Below are 16,566 nucleotides of genomic sequence, written 5' to 3'. Positions count from 1 at the left end.
GAGCAGATCAGTGGCTGGATATTCTGCAGCGAGTAACTTACCTGACTCGCCAAAGCCTGTCCACTTTTGCACAGCAGAAGTCAGGAGTGTGATGGAATATTCTGCATTTGACTGGATGAGTGCAGCTCCAACAATGCTCGACTCTCAACACTATCCAGGACAAAGTAGCCCACTTAATCAGCACCTCATCCACCACCTTAAACATTCACCCTCTCTACCACCAGCAAGTCATGGCAGTAGCATATATGTTATACATGATGCACTGCAGCAACTTGCCAATCCTCTGTCGACAGCACCTTCCAAACCTGTAACCTCTACAACCCAGAAAAACAAGGGATCACCAACACCTGCCAGTTTCCCTCCAAGTCACACACCACCCTGACTTGGAAATATATCACTGTTCCTTCACTATTGCTGGTTAAAAATCCTGGAAATCTTTCCCTAAGGCCACATGCACTGCAGTGGTTCAAGAACCACCTTCTGATGGGCAATAAATGATGGCCTAGCCAGTGACACCCATATCCCGTGAATAAACAAAAAAAAGGTCAGGATGCTACCTGACCTGCTGAATATTTCCAGCATTTTCTGTTCGTACTTTCCTTATGCATTGTCCATCTGTTTAGTTTGTGGGTTTTTAAAAAGAAGCCTAAAAGTGATGTAAAATTAAGAACAGATTGAAGTAATTTTGTACCGTTACAATAACTTTTCTCAACGGTAATTAGTGTCACCAAATAAATGTAAATAACCATTAAGTTGAGGATTTTTATTCGGAAGTATGTCCTTCGTGCCATAACTCTTGCATTTACTCAGTCTGGGGGCTGCTTCCATGGGCCCAGCCCCTACTTTCTATGAACCAGAACTCGACCTAGTGTAATAAAATCTGCCATTAGCTATGTACCAGGAATTGATAGAAGATGATGACAGACTCATAACTCAGGAAAAGAACTATGGGCTGGATGATCCTGACATTCCTGTGTTCCCCATGCACGAAGTTAAGTGACACGGAGGTGAGTTCCGCCAGCAGTTCCTCCCCACTGGGGAGGTGCAGCAAATTCACGGAAAGGGAGGTGGGTGAAACCTCATTGTTTAAGAGGGTGGATCGCTTTAAAGGGGCCTCTGGTAAGCAGGAATACAATGGCAGCTGCAAGAGTAGAGAAAAGGTAAGCTTTGCGTTTTTGAGGCGGATATTGAAGTCGTACTTTCAGAGAGAGGCAGGATGCTATTGTTGGAAGAACTAGGAGGAAGTTATCACACAGCAGCATAGCTCATATGGAATGAGGTGGGAAGTATACAGTAAATGGCAGAACCCTTAGGAGTATTGACAGGCAGAGAGATCTGGGCGTACAGGTCCACAGGTCACTGCAAGTGACAACGCAGGTGGATAAGGTAGTCAAGAAAGCGTACGGCATGCTTGCCTTCATCGGTCGGGGCATAGAGTATAAAAATTGGCAAGTCATGCTGCAGCTGTACAGAACTTTAGTTAGGCCACACTTAGAATATTGTGTGCAATTCTGGTCGCCACACTACCAGAAGGATGTGGAGGCTTTGGAGAGGGTACAGAAGAGGTTTACCAGGATGTTGCCTGGTCTGGAGGGCATTAGCTATGAGGAGAGGTTGGATAAACTCGGATTGTTTTCACTGGAACGACAGAGGTGGAGGGGCGACACGATAGAGGTTTACAAAGTTAGAAGCGGCATGGACAGAGTGGATAGTCAGAAGCTTTTTCCCAGGGTGTAAGAGTCAGTTACTAGGGTACATAGGTTTAAGGTGAGAGGGGCAAAGTTTAGAGGGGATGTGCGAGGCAAGTTTTTTGCACAGAGGGTGGTGAGTGAGTGCCTGGAACTTGTTGCCGGGGGAGGTGGTGGAAGCAGGTACCATAGAGACGTTTAAGAGGCATCTTGACAAATACATGAATAGGATGGGAATAGAGGGATATGGACTCCGTAAGTGCAGAAGGTTTTAGTTTAGGCAGGCATCAAGATCAGCGCAGGCTTGGAGGGCCGAATTGGCTGTTCCTGTGCTGTGCTGTACTGTTCTTTGTTCTTTGAGGTGGCTGTGAGGGGGACCTCCATAACACTAAGGACTATTTTAGTGGCTAGTGAAGTTTAATGACCTCACTAGGTCAATCGAGGTAGGTTCAACATATTGTCAGCTGAATAACAGGGTAGCTTACAGAAACAACAAGCAGGCTGTTTCCTGCCCCAATATTTAAGCAATGCCCATTTGGATATCATATGACATCTTGTTACTTGGCCTGGAAACAATATAGCTTGGCATCACTCATGTCAATTCTCACATCCTGTAATGCATGCTAGTGCATTGACGTCACACCCCCTCATTCCTTGCTCCCTTCTACATACCATTGCTGTTATCCAGTCCATGAATCCTAATGGGTTGAGACTGCAGAATCTGGAGACTTGCAGCCACTTAATACAGTGGATTCCTCTTGCACAAGAATCCAGCACATGATGCCAGTGACTGATTCAAAGCACAGGCGCTCATTTAAGTCATCACAAAGAAGTGGCACTGTCAATCGTTGAATTCAGCACCAGCCTTGCATTTGGGAATGGAGATGTGGGGGTCATTGTGCCTTCAGTGAGTTCATGAGGATATACACCTTGTTCTAATGTTTATGCAAATTTTTCAATCTCTCCACCAGTGTCCTTATAAGAGATCTGTTTCAGATAACTTGGGGGTCTGCCTAACCCACATGCTAACTTTATTTTCCTCCAGAGAGTGCAAGGCAGGAAAAGAAAGAAGGATGTTGAGGTCCCCTCTACCTCTGGCACCACTGCTACCTGCACACTCACCCTGTCATTTAGCCTACCCTCTGCACTGAACAGCCCAGAGCCAGTCTCTTGCGGGAGTCCACAGATAATGCTGACGAGGAATTGACAGTTGGTGAGACGTTGTATACAGGACAGTATTCCAGAGGGACTAGAGGATATTCCATTTACTCAGTCAGGGATTCCAAGATCCTTGTACTTCAATGCGTTCAGTTGTCCCATTGATCGCTGGTGACCAGAATGCTATACCCAGTGTCATGTGGAGTTGTTGCTAGTAATGAGGCTGCTGTCCCTCATGGCAGCAGGATAGCAGCCTCTCCAAAAGCCTTGAACTCTACTGGACAGGGGCTGCCTCTCTGCCCCATAAAAAGATTAGTGAAGACAAATGTAGGTCCCTTACTGTCAGAAACGGGTTCTGTCTTCACAAAGGAGGACACAAATAACCTCCTAGAAATGTAAGGGAATCAAAGGTCTAATGAGAGGGAGGAACTGAAGGAAATCAGTATTGGTAAAAAAAATAGTGCTAGGGAAATTAATGGGGTTAAAGGCTGACAAATCCCCAGGACCTGATAATCTACATCCCAGAGTACTAAAGGAAGTGGCCCTGGAAATAGTGGATGCAATTGTGGTCATCTTCCAAAATTCTATAGACTCTGGAGCAGTTCCTACAGATTGGAGGATGGCAAATGTAACCCCACTATTTAAAAAAGGAGGGAGAGAAAAAACAAGGAATTACAGACCAGTTAGCCTTACATCAGTAATGGGGAAAATGCTAGAATCTATTATAAAGAATGTGATAGCAGAACACCTGGAAAGCATAAACAGGATTGGACAAAGTCAGCATGGGTTTACGAAAGGGAAATCATGCTTAACAAATCTACTGGAGTTTTTTGAGGATGCAACTAGTAGAATAGATAAGGGAGAACCAGTGGATGTGGTGTATTTGGATTTTCAGAAGGCTTTTGATAAGGTCCCACATAAGAGGTTAGTGTGCAAAATTAAAGCACATGGGATTGGGGGTAATATACTGGCATGGATTGAGAGTTGGTTGACAGGAAACAGAGAGTAAGAATAAACGGGTCCTTTTCCGGGTGGCAGGCAGTGACTAGTGGGGTACCACAGGGATCAGTGCTTGGGCCCCAGCTATTCACAATAAATGACTTGGGTGAGGGAACTAAATGTAACATTTCAAAGTTTGCAGACGACACAAAGCTGGGGGAGTGGGTGGGCAGGTGGTGGAATGTGAGCTGTGAGGAGGATGCAAAGAGGCTCCAATGGGATTTGGACAAGTTGGGTGAGTGGGCAAATGCATGGCAGCTGCAGTATATCATGGATAAATGTGAGGTTATCCACTTTGGTTGTAAAAACAGAAAGGCAGATTATTATCTGAATGGTGATAGATTGGGAAAGGGGGAGGTGCAACGAGACCTGGGTGTCCTTGTACACCAATTGCTGAAAGCAAGCATTCAGGTGCAGCAAGCAGTTAGGAAGGCGAATGAAATGTTGGCCTTCATTGCAAGAGGATTTGAGTACAGGAGCAAGGATGTCTTACTGCAGTTATACAGGACATTGATGAGACCACATCTGGAGTATTGTGTGCAGTTTTGGTCTCCTTATCTGAGGAAGGATGTTCTTGCCATGGAGGGAGTGCAAAGAAGATTGACTAGGCTGATTCCTGGGGTGGCAGGATTGACGTATGAGGAGAGATTGGGTCGACTAGGTCCACGTTCACTAGAGTTTAGAAGAATGAGAGGGGATCTCATAGAAACCTATAAAATTCTAACAGGACTAGAGAGGCTAGGTGCAGGGGGAATGTTCCCGATGGCTGCGGAGTTCAGAACCAGGGGTCACAGTCTCAGGATACAGGGTATGCCATTTAGAACCGAGATGAGAAATTTCTTCACTCAGAGGGTGGTGAACATGTGGAATTCTCTACCACAGAAGGCAGTGGAGCCAAGTCATTAAATATATTCAAGAAGGAGATAGATATATTTCTTAATGCCAAAGGGATCAAGGGATATGGGGAGAAAGCGGGAACAGGGTACTGAATTAAATGATTAGCCATGATCTTTTTTGAATGGTGGAGCAGGCCAGAAGGGCAGAATGGCCTACTCCTCCTATTTTCTATGTTTCTATAACAAAGAGTCATCCTGCCCTGTGCCCATCCCAGGGCTGAGTGGAGGGGGCCATCTCCATCCCACGAGGCTCAGAGTAACTTGGAGCAGCTGTCTACAGCTCAGAGCCCAGGTATGACATAGAAGTGTTAGGATTGGGCAGAGAAAAGGTCAGGTGGTCACAAGAAGTGTTCATGGTGAAGAAGCTAATAATGTTTTTGTAAATAGTACTAAATCACTGGAATTATTGATGCAATGACTGCTTGGTGTTTATTTGTCTAGTAGGACAATGGGGAAATGTGAACTGTGCTGATGTTCATGCTCATTATTATGATCTGATGATTAGTTTTGAGGAGCAATGGTTTTACTTAGACCGTTGACAAGTTGATGCCCTTTGGTGGGCTGTGATTGCAAGAAATGATTGCTTTTCATGTCTACGAAGGAGTCCTCTCAGCAGTCTAGTTGCCTTTTCCGCTGCACCTAATCTCCTGTTCCACTTGGCCGGGCCATCTACATTGGCAGTGCTGTTGTCAGCCTCTCTGGCATCCTCTGAGCCTTCTGTGCTCAGGCCCCAGGCCAACATGAGCAATGCTACAGGACATTGACTATGTTTAAATATTCCGATTAGTGTTGGTCTTTCACTGGCTAATCTATACCATTATTTGTGCTAAACCTCAAGGCTACAGCTACAAAGATCACAGGACACAAAAATATAATTGTATAAGTTCCATTAGAAATGTGTCATCTTACATAAAATTGTTTGAACACAGATGTGGGAGAAACAAATATTTCACACATCACCACCATCAATTATCATCCTTATCAGAACTGTCGTTGTTACTATCATAAACATCACAATTGTCACCATCATTGTGTGGGGTGATGATTATGATCCTAACAATCACTATCACCAGTCCTGTCACCAGCACCATCAGTATCACTGGTGTGTATCACTGTGGTTCCATTCCATTTGCTCATTACATTATTTTTCAATCATATCACATCATTTCATCAGCAGCTGTACATATTTTTTGGAATGGTTTAAACCAGTTGCTATCTATAGGCTTAAGCATCCATTTTTGTTTCTGTAAATGGCCACATGGAGTTAGAATTAGAGAACCGAGGTAGAACTTGAGTCAGTAAAGTAATTATTTTTTAATCACTATTTTTGTTGAAGAATGCCAACTCAATTCTCTCCAGTCTGTGGGAACACTGGTGACAAAAATACATCCTGAAGTTATGTAAGTTTGTTGGACACACAGCTAAAGACCTGAGAGCGATTGGGCCATTATTTTTTTGATCCAATTTATGTATCTTGATACTTTTGTATAAACTGGTATCATGTTGCAGTCATATTTTTCTACTCCTAAACTCATGCCTGTCAAATACCAGACACTCCGATACTTAGTGACAAAGGGACCTCCTCTGGTTAAATAACACAGTGGATCTACTAGTTCTTCAAACCCTGCACAAAACATTCGATGTACAATGGGAAAATGCTGCAGCCCCTCACATTTTGTATATTTGATGTAAGGAACATATGGAAGGCCAAGTAGAACTGGCTGTTCAACGCGTCCCTTTTTCAGTTTCCATCCACTTACAGCCCCATATTCAGAGTTCATCAAAAAGAATTCGGCAAAGTCAGTCTCGGGAAGACAGATGGGGATGGTGTAGTTGTTGAACTCAATTGGTGTCTCTAACCTCAGTAGTGCAAGATCATTCTCAAAGGTAGCCTGGGAGTACCTTGAATGAATGTGTATGTGACTGACGTTGAGTGTTTGCTCACTGCCTTCATCTACTTCCAGGTTGTGCTCTCCTATTAAAAAGGACAAAGTAGATTTTCAGCCTGCAAAAATATACATTTTTAATTTATTAAAAAATTATATTTTCTGGGATATAATTAGAAAGACAGAAGTGGTATTTATACAGAGCCATTCTCAACTTCAAGGTGTCCCAAAGTGCTTTACAGCCAATGAGTTACTTTTGAACTGTAGTCATTTGTTGGGAAACACAGACAGATTGCACACAGGAAGGCCCCCACAAACAGAAATGAGATACCTGATCAGATAATCTGTTTTAAGTGATGTTGGTTCAAAGAATAATATTGGCTAGGACACTGGGAGAACTTGGACAGGAGAAACACACCAGAGATGTGTAGCTCCTGTCCAGTGCTAGCATGGGGCAGAACAAAAAAAGCTATTTCAAAATTAAAACCACAGAACGTTTGAACATGCACCTCAGCCAAACAATATATTGGGGGACTTATAAACTGTGTATAAATTACAGAAATATTAAAGCAGTAAATTTGCAGAATTGTGAAGGAATATTGGTGTAATAGGCTTGATTATGTAGAATTTGGAAATAGTGTATTATGCCTTTAGAGTTAAAGATTGAATAAATGGTTAGTTTTCAGAGCTCACTGAAGGTCCCCTTTAAGCTGGTAGAGTCAAACATTTCAAGGTCTCTGTTAGAATTGAATCTCTGTTACCAGGGGTCTCTGTTAGAATAGAATCGCTGTTGCGAGGGACTTGGGAGATAAACACACACATTGAAATATCCTGTGCGACCTCAGTAAGAGATAGCAATAAAACTTAATTGGTTTATGGGGTTGTTGTTCAGACAGGTCAGCTCTGGAGGTTGCTGTGGGTAGCATGGAAAGGGTAATTAACAATAAATGGAATGTACTCACAGGAACAAGAGAGGTCAGGTGAACACAATTATGAACATTTTGACCACATAAAAGCTCACAAACTGAAAATTCCAGTAAAACATTAAATTACAGATATAGATTTAAAAAGGGAGCACAGAAAGGTCACATCTAATGCAAAAGTCATATGACACCTTAGAAATAGTATAACAATACAAGGTTATGAAGCAGATACTTAGGAGTGTTGGATCCTCAAACAACACTACTCATCCCATGCCTTATTCAGGGATTTACGGTATAAGTTTATTTTAAATTTTGGTGGATATTCTACGATAATTTTGTTGCAACATTAGCAAGGTTAAACTTTTGGATTCTATGTTAGAAATAAGAATATGTGTTACATCTCTCGGTAATATTTGATATTGTGATATACTTATCTACTTAAGAAGTTTATTGCATGTTAAATTATTTAATAAATATATAAAAGTTAATAAATCATCTCATGTAGTATTCTGTATACAATTACAATAACCCCCTCTCTGTGTCTCTTTAAGTGGAGAGGTATGTATTGAAGAGAGTTTCCCAGACCCTTACAATATCTAGGATATTATGACTTCGCCATAATTATGTTAAAATAGGCTATCCGAAAGATGGTAATATTCTCTTGTTAGTTTTCTTTCTTTGAAGGAAAGCTAGTGCAATTTTTTGGACCCAAATAAGTGTCAGCGAATTTGTCTGGTTTGAACTAAATTAAAGGAAATTCGTGGGGATGTACTCCTGATTTGCTTTAGTCCCTACGAGGGGTTAAAGTCATAAATCACTTCAGAATTACATAGAATTTACAATACAGAAAACGTCCAATTGATCCAATATGTCTATGTCGGTGCTTATGATCTGTATGAACCTCCTCCCACCTTATTTTGTCTCATCTTCAGCATAATCTTCTAAAGCAACTGGCCTGACTTTATGGGCTGTGTGTATAGGGGACAAAAACCTGCCACAGTTCCTGCTGCTTGTCGCTATCGCTGCTGGAAAGCCTTTACATGAGGCAGCTGGTTAGGACAGTGCTGTCTATGGTTAAATAGCTTTCCAAAGCACACTAATTAGGCTCACAAATGACCAACAGACAGAGGCAGACGAGATATGATGCCTATGGGCGTAGCCCAGTTTGAGGCAGTGCTTTAAGGAGAAAAGGGGAGAAAATAAAACATAACTTTAATGTCATTTGTTCATCAAATTTAAATTGGTTTCAGAAAGGCAGAAACTAAAATTGAAGGAACTCACCCACAACAACTGTGAAGGAACGCAACTGGTTCACACAATCAGCTGAGGTTAGCACAAAGTCCTTGTTTAGAATGGCACCTGCGCAGATTTTTTCATTATCATGTTTTAAAAGCACCTAAGGAAGAAACATATAAGCCATCTTAGCCCAGAAATTCCACAAGTTAGAATTGTTTAAGATTTCTGGTCAGGGTTGGAATCTCAGCCAGGACTAGGACAACCCGACAGTCCATTCCCCATTACCATTGTGTCGGACATCCTGGTGGAAATGGGGAAGACAGGTGAATGTATGGGACTTGTTGGATGATGATGGCCAGTGTAATGAGTCAGAGATTCTGCCATCTCAGCACTTGGCTTTGCTCACATCTGTATAAAGCAGGTCATGCTTAGTGGATAAAGGAGCAGGTGACTGGTTGAAGCTTTGGTTAACATTGCTCCAGTTACTGGTGCGATTCAAACAATTTTGATCTCCTAGTGCTGAGGAGAGCTCAGGCAAGCTGCCGTTAAACAATGTCTTCACATCGATGTCGCAGGGCCATTCCCTGATCAATGGAGGCAGAACAGGAACAGGATGAAGAGAGAATCACATCAGTCAGGCTGCACTGAAGTGGGCAGAGGCAGTGCACTGTTCATTCATGGAAGGCAGAGGTAGAATTTCCCTCAGCGGAGGAACTTAGCAACCTTGATCTGAGGGCCTTTAGGGAGCAATGATTTGGGAGTATTTATCTCATGTGCAAGCAGTGGTGAGGATTTCCCACAGATAAGATTGAGATGATGGGGAAGTGGGAGGCGTTTACTATGACATGTGCAGGGAGGTGTGTAATGTCATGCAGAACACCCTGGACAGAGTGACAGTCCACAAGATGTCTGCAACAACAAGGCACCAAAGAGATGATAAGGAAAGTGGGGCGGCTGGCACTGCTTCAGTAGATGCCTTGAAGGTCAGGCTTAACACAATTAGACAGGTCTTCCAAGATTCATTGGGACTACTGAGTCTGTTCTCTCACCATCCAGTAGCCCCTCAGAGCCTGAACTCAGCACCTGTGGGCTACAGGGAATGCCAGCAGATATTACTGTCTCTCAAAGTGACAACAAGCCCACTTTCTTAATGACCCCTTCCAGTTGGGAAGTTGAACCCTCAGGGATAGCAAATTCACTAAGATGAGACTCACCCCCAACTTTCAGGGAATATTTCCGAGCAATGAGGGGTTTGAAGCAGGAGTTAGTAAGGAAATAGGTACAGGCTGGTAAGACGTAGTTGTGGATAGACTTTTAAATTGTGGTGATAATTTGGAAAATATACATGAAAGTAAAAGTGATTTGGCTATGTAAAGTTCAGTTAATTTCTCAGCTTGTTGGTCTGAATTGATACACTGTGAGAATGTGAGGCTTATATCACTGAAGCAAAGCGCACAGGCCTTTGGGAAAGCAGGTGATAGAGAAACAGTTGGGTAAGGGGCTGGGGTTGTGGGTTGGAGGGAATGGGTTGGGAGGAGTGGCTTGGAGGGGAGTGGGTTTGGGGGAGTGGGTTGGGGGAGAGGGTTGGAGGGGGTGGGTTGGGAGGGAGTGCGTTGGGGGAGTGGGTGGGGGAGAATGGTTGGGGGGAGTGGGTTGGGGGAGTGGGATGGGGGGAGTGTGTTGGGGAGAATGGGTTAGGGGGAGTGGGTTGGGGGGACTGGGTTGGGGAGAATGGGTTGGGGGAGTGGGATGGGGGTAATGGGTTGGGGGGAGTGGTTTGGGGGGAATGGGTTAGGGGGAGTGGGTTGGGGGGACTGGGTTGGGGAGAATGGGTTGGGGAGTGGGATGGGGGAGTGGGTTCGGGAGAGTGGGTTTGGGGGGAGTGGGTTGGGGAGAATGGGTTAGGGGGAGTGGGTTGGGGGGACTGGGTTGGGGAGAATGGGTTGGGGGAGTGGGATGGGGGTAATGGGTTGGGGGGAGTGGGTTGGGGGGAATGGGTTAGGGGGAGTGGGTTGGGGGGACTGGGTTGGGGGGAATATGTTGGGGGAGTGGGATGGGGGTAATGGGTTATGGGTAGTGGGTTGGGAGGAGTGGGTTGGGGAGAATGGGTTGGGGGAGTAAGTTGGGGGAGTGGGATGGGGGAGTGGGTTCGGGAGAGTGGGTTTGGGGGGAGTGGGTTGGGGAGAATGGGTTGGGGGGACTGGGTTGGGGAGAATGGGTTGGGGGAGTGGGATGGGGGTAATGGGTTGGGGGGAGTGGGTTGGGGGGAATGGGTTAGGGGGAGTGGGTTGGGGGGACTGGGTTGGGGAGAATGGGTTGGGGGAGTGGGATGGGGGAGTGGGTTCGGGAGAGTGGGTTTGGGGGGAGTGGGTTGGGGAGAATGGGTTAGGGGGAGTGGGTTGGGGGGACTGGGTTGGGGAGAATGGGTTGGGGGAGTGGGATGGGGGTAATGGGTTGGGGGGAGTGGGTTGGGGGGAATGGGTTAGGGGGAGTGGGTTGGGGGGACTGGGTTGGGGAGAATGGGTTGGGGGAGTGGGATGGGGTAATGGGTTGGGGGAGTGGGTTGGGGGGAGTGGACTGGCAGGAATGGGTTGGGGGAATGGGTTTGGGGGAGTGGGTTGGGGAGAATGGGTTGGGGAAGTGGGTTGGAGGAGTGCATTGGGGGCATTGGGTTGGGGAGAATGGGTTGGGGGAGTGGGTTGTGGAGAATGGGTTGGGGGGTGTGGGTTGGGGGGAATGGGTTTGGGAGGAGTGGGTTGGGGAGAATGGGCTAGGGGGAGTGGGTTGGGGAGAATGGGTTGGGGGGAGTGGGTTGGTGAGAATGGGTTGGGGGAGTGGGTTGGGGGAGTGGGTTGGGGGTAATTGGTTGGGGGGAATGTTTTGGGGGGGAGTGGGTTGGGGAGAATGGGTTGGGGGAGTGGGTTGGGAGAGTGGGTTGGGGGTAATGGGTTGGGGGCAGTGGGTTGGGGCGAATGGGTTGAGGGGATTGGTTTGGGGGAGTAGGTTTGGGGGAGTGGGTTGGGGAGAATGGGTTGGGGGAGTGGGTTGGGGGGAGTGGGTTGGGGAGAATGGGCTGGGGGAGTGGGTTGGGCGAGTGGGTTGGGGGTAATAGGTTGTGGGTGTGGCTTGGGGGGGAGCTGGTTAGGGGGAATGAGTGGGGGGAATGGGTTGGGGGAGTGGGTTGGGGGGAATGGGTTGGGGGAGTGGGTTGGGGGGAGTGGGTTGCGGGAGTGGGTTGGGGAAAATAGGTTGGGGGTTGTGGGTTGGGGGAGTTGGTTTGGGGGAGTGGGTTGGGGAGAATGGGTTGGGGGAGTGGGTTGGGGAAAATGGGTTGGGGGTTGTGGCTTGGGGGAGTTAGTTGGGGGAGTGGGTTGGGGAGAATGGGTTGGGAGAGTGGGTTGGGGGAGTGGGTTGGAGGTAATGGGTTGGGGGCAGTGGGTTGGGGGAGTGGGTTGGGGGAGTGGGTTGGGGGAGTGGGTTCGGAGGAGTTGGTTTGGAGGGAGTGGGTTGGGGAGATTGGGTTGGGGGAGTGGGTTAGGGGAGTGGGTTTGGGGTAATAAGTAGTGGGTGTGGCTTGGGGGGCAGCTGGTTAGGGGGAATGAGTGGGGGGAATGGGTTGGAGGACTGGGTTGGGGGGAGTGGGTTGGGGAAACTGGGTTGGGGGTTGTGGGTTGTGGGAGTTGGTTTGGGGGAGTGGGTTGGGGAGAATGGGTTGGGGGAGTGGGTTGGGGGAGTGGGTGGGAGTAATGGGTTGGGAGAGTGGGTTGGGGGGGAGTGGGTTGGAGGAGTGGGTTTGGGGCGAATGGGTTGGGGGAGCGAGTTTGGGGGAGTGGGTTGGGGAGAATGAGTTTTTGGTGTGGGTTCGGGGGAGTGGGTATGGGGGGAGTGGATTGGGATGAATGGGTTAGGGGGAGTGGGTTGGGGGAGTGGGTTGGGGATAATGGGCTGGGGGAGTGAGTTTTGGGGGAGTGGGTTGAGGGGAAGGGGTTGGGGGAATGGGTTGGGGGAGTGGGCTGGGGCTAGTGGGTTGGGGGGTGTTGGTTGGAAGGGAGTGGTTTGAAGAGAATGGGTTGGGGGGAGTGGGTTGCGGGTGTGTGTTTTGGAGGGTGAGTTGGGGAGAATGGGTTGGGGGAGTGGGTTGCGGGAGTGGGTTCGGGGGAATGGGTTGGGGGGAGTGGGTTGGGGGAGTGGGCTGGGGGGAGTGGGTTGGGGGGTGTAGGTTGGGGAAATGGGTTGGGGGGAGTGGGTTTGTGGAGTGGGTTGGGGGGGAATGGGTTGGGGTGAGAGGTTTGGGTGGAGTGGGTTGGGATAGTGGGGTGGTGAGACTGGGATGGGGGGATTGTGTTGTGGGGAGTGGTTTGGGGGGGGAGTGGGGTAGGGGAGTGGTTTGGGTGAAATGGGTTGGGAGGAATGGGTTGGAGGAGTGCGTTGGGGGGAGTGGGTTTGGGGGAGTGGGTAGTGGGAAGTGGGTTGGGGGAGTGTGGGGTGGGGGGAGTGGGGTGGGGGGAGTGGTTTGTGGGGAGTGGGATGGGGAGAATGGGTTGGGAGGAGTGAGTTGGGGGAGAGTGGGGTGGGGGGAGTGGATTGGTGGGGAGTGGGTTTGGGGTGAGTGGGTTGGGGTGAATGGGTTGGGGGGAGTGTTTTGGGGGGGAGTGGGTTGGGGGAGTGGGTTGGGGAGAATGGGTTGGGGGAGTGGGTTGGGGGAGTGGGTTGGGGGTAATGGGTTGGGGGCAGTGGGTTGGGGCGAATGGGTTGAGGGGATTGGTTTGGGGGAGTAGGTTTGGGGGAGTGGGTTGGGGAGAATGGGTTGGGGGAGTGGGTTGACGAGTGTGTTGGGGCGAATGGGTTGGGGGAGTAGGTTGGGGGAGTGGGTTGGGGGAGTGGGTTCGGAGGAGTTGGTTTGGAGGGAGTGGGTTGGGGAGAATGGGTTAGGGGGAGTGGGTTTGGGGGAGTGGATTGGGGAGAATGGGTTGGGGGAGTGGGTTGGGGGAGTGGGTTGGGGGTAATAGGTTGTGGGTGTGGCTTGGGAGGAAGCTGGTTAGGGGAAATGAATGGGGGGAATGGGTTGGGGGAGTAGGTGGGGGGGAGTGGGTTGGGGGAGTGGGTTGGGGAAAATGGGATGGGGGTTGTGGGTTGGGGGATTTGGTTTGGGGGAGTGGGTTTGGGAGAATGGGTTGGGGGAGTGGGTTGGGGGAGTGGGTTGGGGGTAATGGGTTGGGGGCAGTGGGTTGGGGAGAATTGGTTGGGGGAGTGGGTTGATGAGTGTGTTGGGGAGAATGGGTTGGGGGAGTAGGTTGGGGGAGTGGGTTGGGGGAGTGGGTTCGGAGGAGTTGGTTTGGAGGGAGTGGGTTGGGGAGAATGGGTTAGGGGGAGTGGGTTGGGGGGAGTGGGTTGGGGAGAATGGTTTGGGGGAGTGGGTTGGGGGAGTGGGCTGGGGGTAATAGGTTGTGGGTGTTGCTTGGGGGAGCTGGTTAGGGGAAATGAATGGGGGGAATGGGTTGGGGGAGTGGGTGGGGGGGAGTGAGTTGGGGAAACTGGGTTAGTGGTTATGGGTTGGGGGAGTTGGTTTGGCGGAGTGGGTTGGGGAGAAAGGGATGGGGGAGTGGCTTGGAGGAGTGGGTGGGAGTAATGGGTTGGGAGAGTGGATTGGGGGGGAGTGGGTTGGAGGAGTGTGTTGGGGAGAATGGGTTTGGTGAATTGGTTGGGGGAGTGGGTTGGGCAGAATGAGTTTTTGGTGTGAGTTCGGGGGAGTGGGTATGGGGGGAGTGGATTGGGATGAATGGGTTAGGGGGAATGGGTTGGGGGGAGTGGGTTGGGGGAGTGGGCTGGGGGGAGTGGGTTGGGGGGTGTAGGTTGGGGAAATGGGTTGGGGGGAGTGGGTTTGTGGAGTGGGTTTGGGGGGAATGGGTTGGGGTGAGAGGTTTGGGTGGAGTGGGTTGGGGTAGTGGGGTGGTGAGACTGGGATGGGGGGATTGTGTTGTGGGGAGTGGTTTGGGGGGGAGTGGGGTAGGGGAGTGGTTTGGGTGAAATGGGTTAGGAGGAATGGGTTGGAGGAGTGCGTTGCGGGAGTGGGTTTGGGGGAGTGGATAGTGGGAAGTGGGTTGGGGGAGAGTGGTGTGGGGGGAGTGGGGTGGGGGGATTCGTTTGTGGGGATTGGGTTGAGGGGGGAATGGGGTGGGGGGAGTGGGTTGGGGGGGAGTAGGCTGGGGAGAGTGGTTTGGGGGGAGTGGGTTGGGGGGGAGATGATTTGGGGAGTGGGTTGGGGAGAATGGGTTGGGAGGAGTGAGTTGGGGGAGAGTGGGGTGGGGGGAGTGGGTTGGAGGGGAGTGGGTTTGGGCGAGTGGGTTCGGTGGAGTGGTTTTGGGGGGAGTGGGTTGGGGAGAATGGGTTCGGGGGAGTGGGTTGGGGGTGAGGGTTGGGGATAATGGGCTGGGGGGAGTGGGATTTGGGGGAGTGGGTTGAGGGAATGCGTTGGGGGAATGAGTTGGGGGAGTGGGTTGGGGGTAGTGGGTTGGGGGGTGTTGGTTGGAGGGGAGTGTGTTGGGGGAGTGGGTTGGGGAGAATGGGTTGGGGGAGTGGGTTGGGGAAGTGGGTTTGCGGGAGTGGGTTGGGGGGAGTGGTTTTGGGGGAGTGGGTAGTGGGAAGTGGGTTGTGGGAGAGTGGGTTGGGGGTAGTGGGTTGGGGGAAGTGGGTTGGGGAGAGTGGGTTTGGGGGAGTGGGTTGGGGGAGTGGGTTCGGAGGAGTTGGTTTGGAGGGAGTGGGTTGGGGAGAATGGGTTAGGGGGAGTGGGTTTGGGGGAGTGGATTGGGGAGAATGGGTTGGGGGAGTGGGTTGGGGGAGTGGGTTGGGGGTAATAGGTTGTGGGTGTGGCTTGGGAGGAAGCTGGTTAGGGGAAATGAATGGGGGGAATGGGTTGGGGGAGTAGGTGGGGGGGAGTGGGTTGGGGGAGTGGGTTGGGGAAAATGGGATGGGGGTTGTGGGTTGGGGGATTTGGTTTGGGGGAGTGGGTTTGGGAGAATGGGTTGGGGGAGTGGGTTGGGGGAGTGGGTTGGGGGTAATGGGTTGGGGGCAGTGGGTTGGGGAGAATTGGTTGGGGGAGTGGGTTGATGAGTGTGTTGGGGAGAATGGGTTGGGGGAGTAGGTTGGGGGAGTGGGTTGGGGGAGTGGGTTCGGAGGAGTTGGTTTGGAGGGAGTGGGTTGGGGAGAATGGGTTAGGGGGAGTGGGTTGGGGGGAGTGGGTTGGGGAGAATGGTTTGGGGGAGTGGGTTGGGGGAGTGGGCTGGGGGTAATAGGTTGTGGGTGTTGCTTGGGGGAGCTGGTTAGGGGAAATGAATGGGGGGAATGGGTTGGGGGAGTGGGTGGGGGGGAGTGAGTTGGGGAAACTGGGTTGGTGGTTATGGGTTGGGGGAGTTGGTTTGGCGGAGTGGGTTGGGGAGAAAGGGATGGGGGAGTGGCTTGGAGGAGTGGGTGGGAGTAATGGGTTGGGAGAGTGGATTGGGGGGGAGTGGGTTGGAGGAGTGTGTTGGGGAGAATGGGTTTGGTGAATTGGTTGGGGGAGTGGGTTGGGCAGAATGAGTTTTTGGTGTGAGTTCGGGGGAGTGGGTATGGGGGGAGTGGATTGGGATGAATGGGTTAGGGGGAATGGGTTGGGGGGAGTGGGTTGGGGGAGTGGGCTGGGGGGAGTGGGTTGGGGGATGTAGGTTGGGGAAATGGGTTGGGGGGAGTGGGTTTGTGGAGTGGGTTTGGGGGGAATGGGTTGGGGTGAGAGGTTTGGGTGGAG

General features: G+C 50.1%; 1 protein-coding gene across 7 annotated transcripts in view; it reads right to left on the bottom strand.

Moving 5' to 3' along the window:
• Positions 1 to 5,611: 5,611 nt before the first annotated feature.
• Positions 5,612 to 16,566, bottom strand: part of LOC137374294 (coagulation factor X-like) — a 48,562-nt gene continuing 37,607 nt past the window's right edge. For all 7 annotated transcript variants that reach the window (XM_068040109.1, XM_068040110.1, XM_068040111.1 and 4 more), the window contains 2 exons: positions 8,832 to 8,946; positions 5,612 to 6,716 (listed from right to left, as the gene is read on the bottom strand). In XM_068040109.1, coding sequence (XP_067896210.1) covers positions 6,163 to 6,716; positions 8,832 to 8,946 — 669 coding nt within the window. In that variant the 3' untranslated portion in view covers positions 5,612 to 6,162. The remainder of the gene's footprint in view (positions 6,717 to 8,831; positions 8,947 to 16,566) is intronic.

The sequence above is a fragment of the Heterodontus francisci genome, chromosome 10, assembly GCF_036365525.1.
Source record: "Heterodontus francisci isolate sHetFra1 chromosome 10, sHetFra1.hap1, whole genome shotgun sequence".
Taxonomy (NCBI): Eukaryota; Metazoa; Chordata; class Chondrichthyes; order Heterodontiformes; family Heterodontidae; genus Heterodontus; species Heterodontus francisci.
This window is presented reverse-complemented; position numbering and strand designations above follow the sequence as displayed.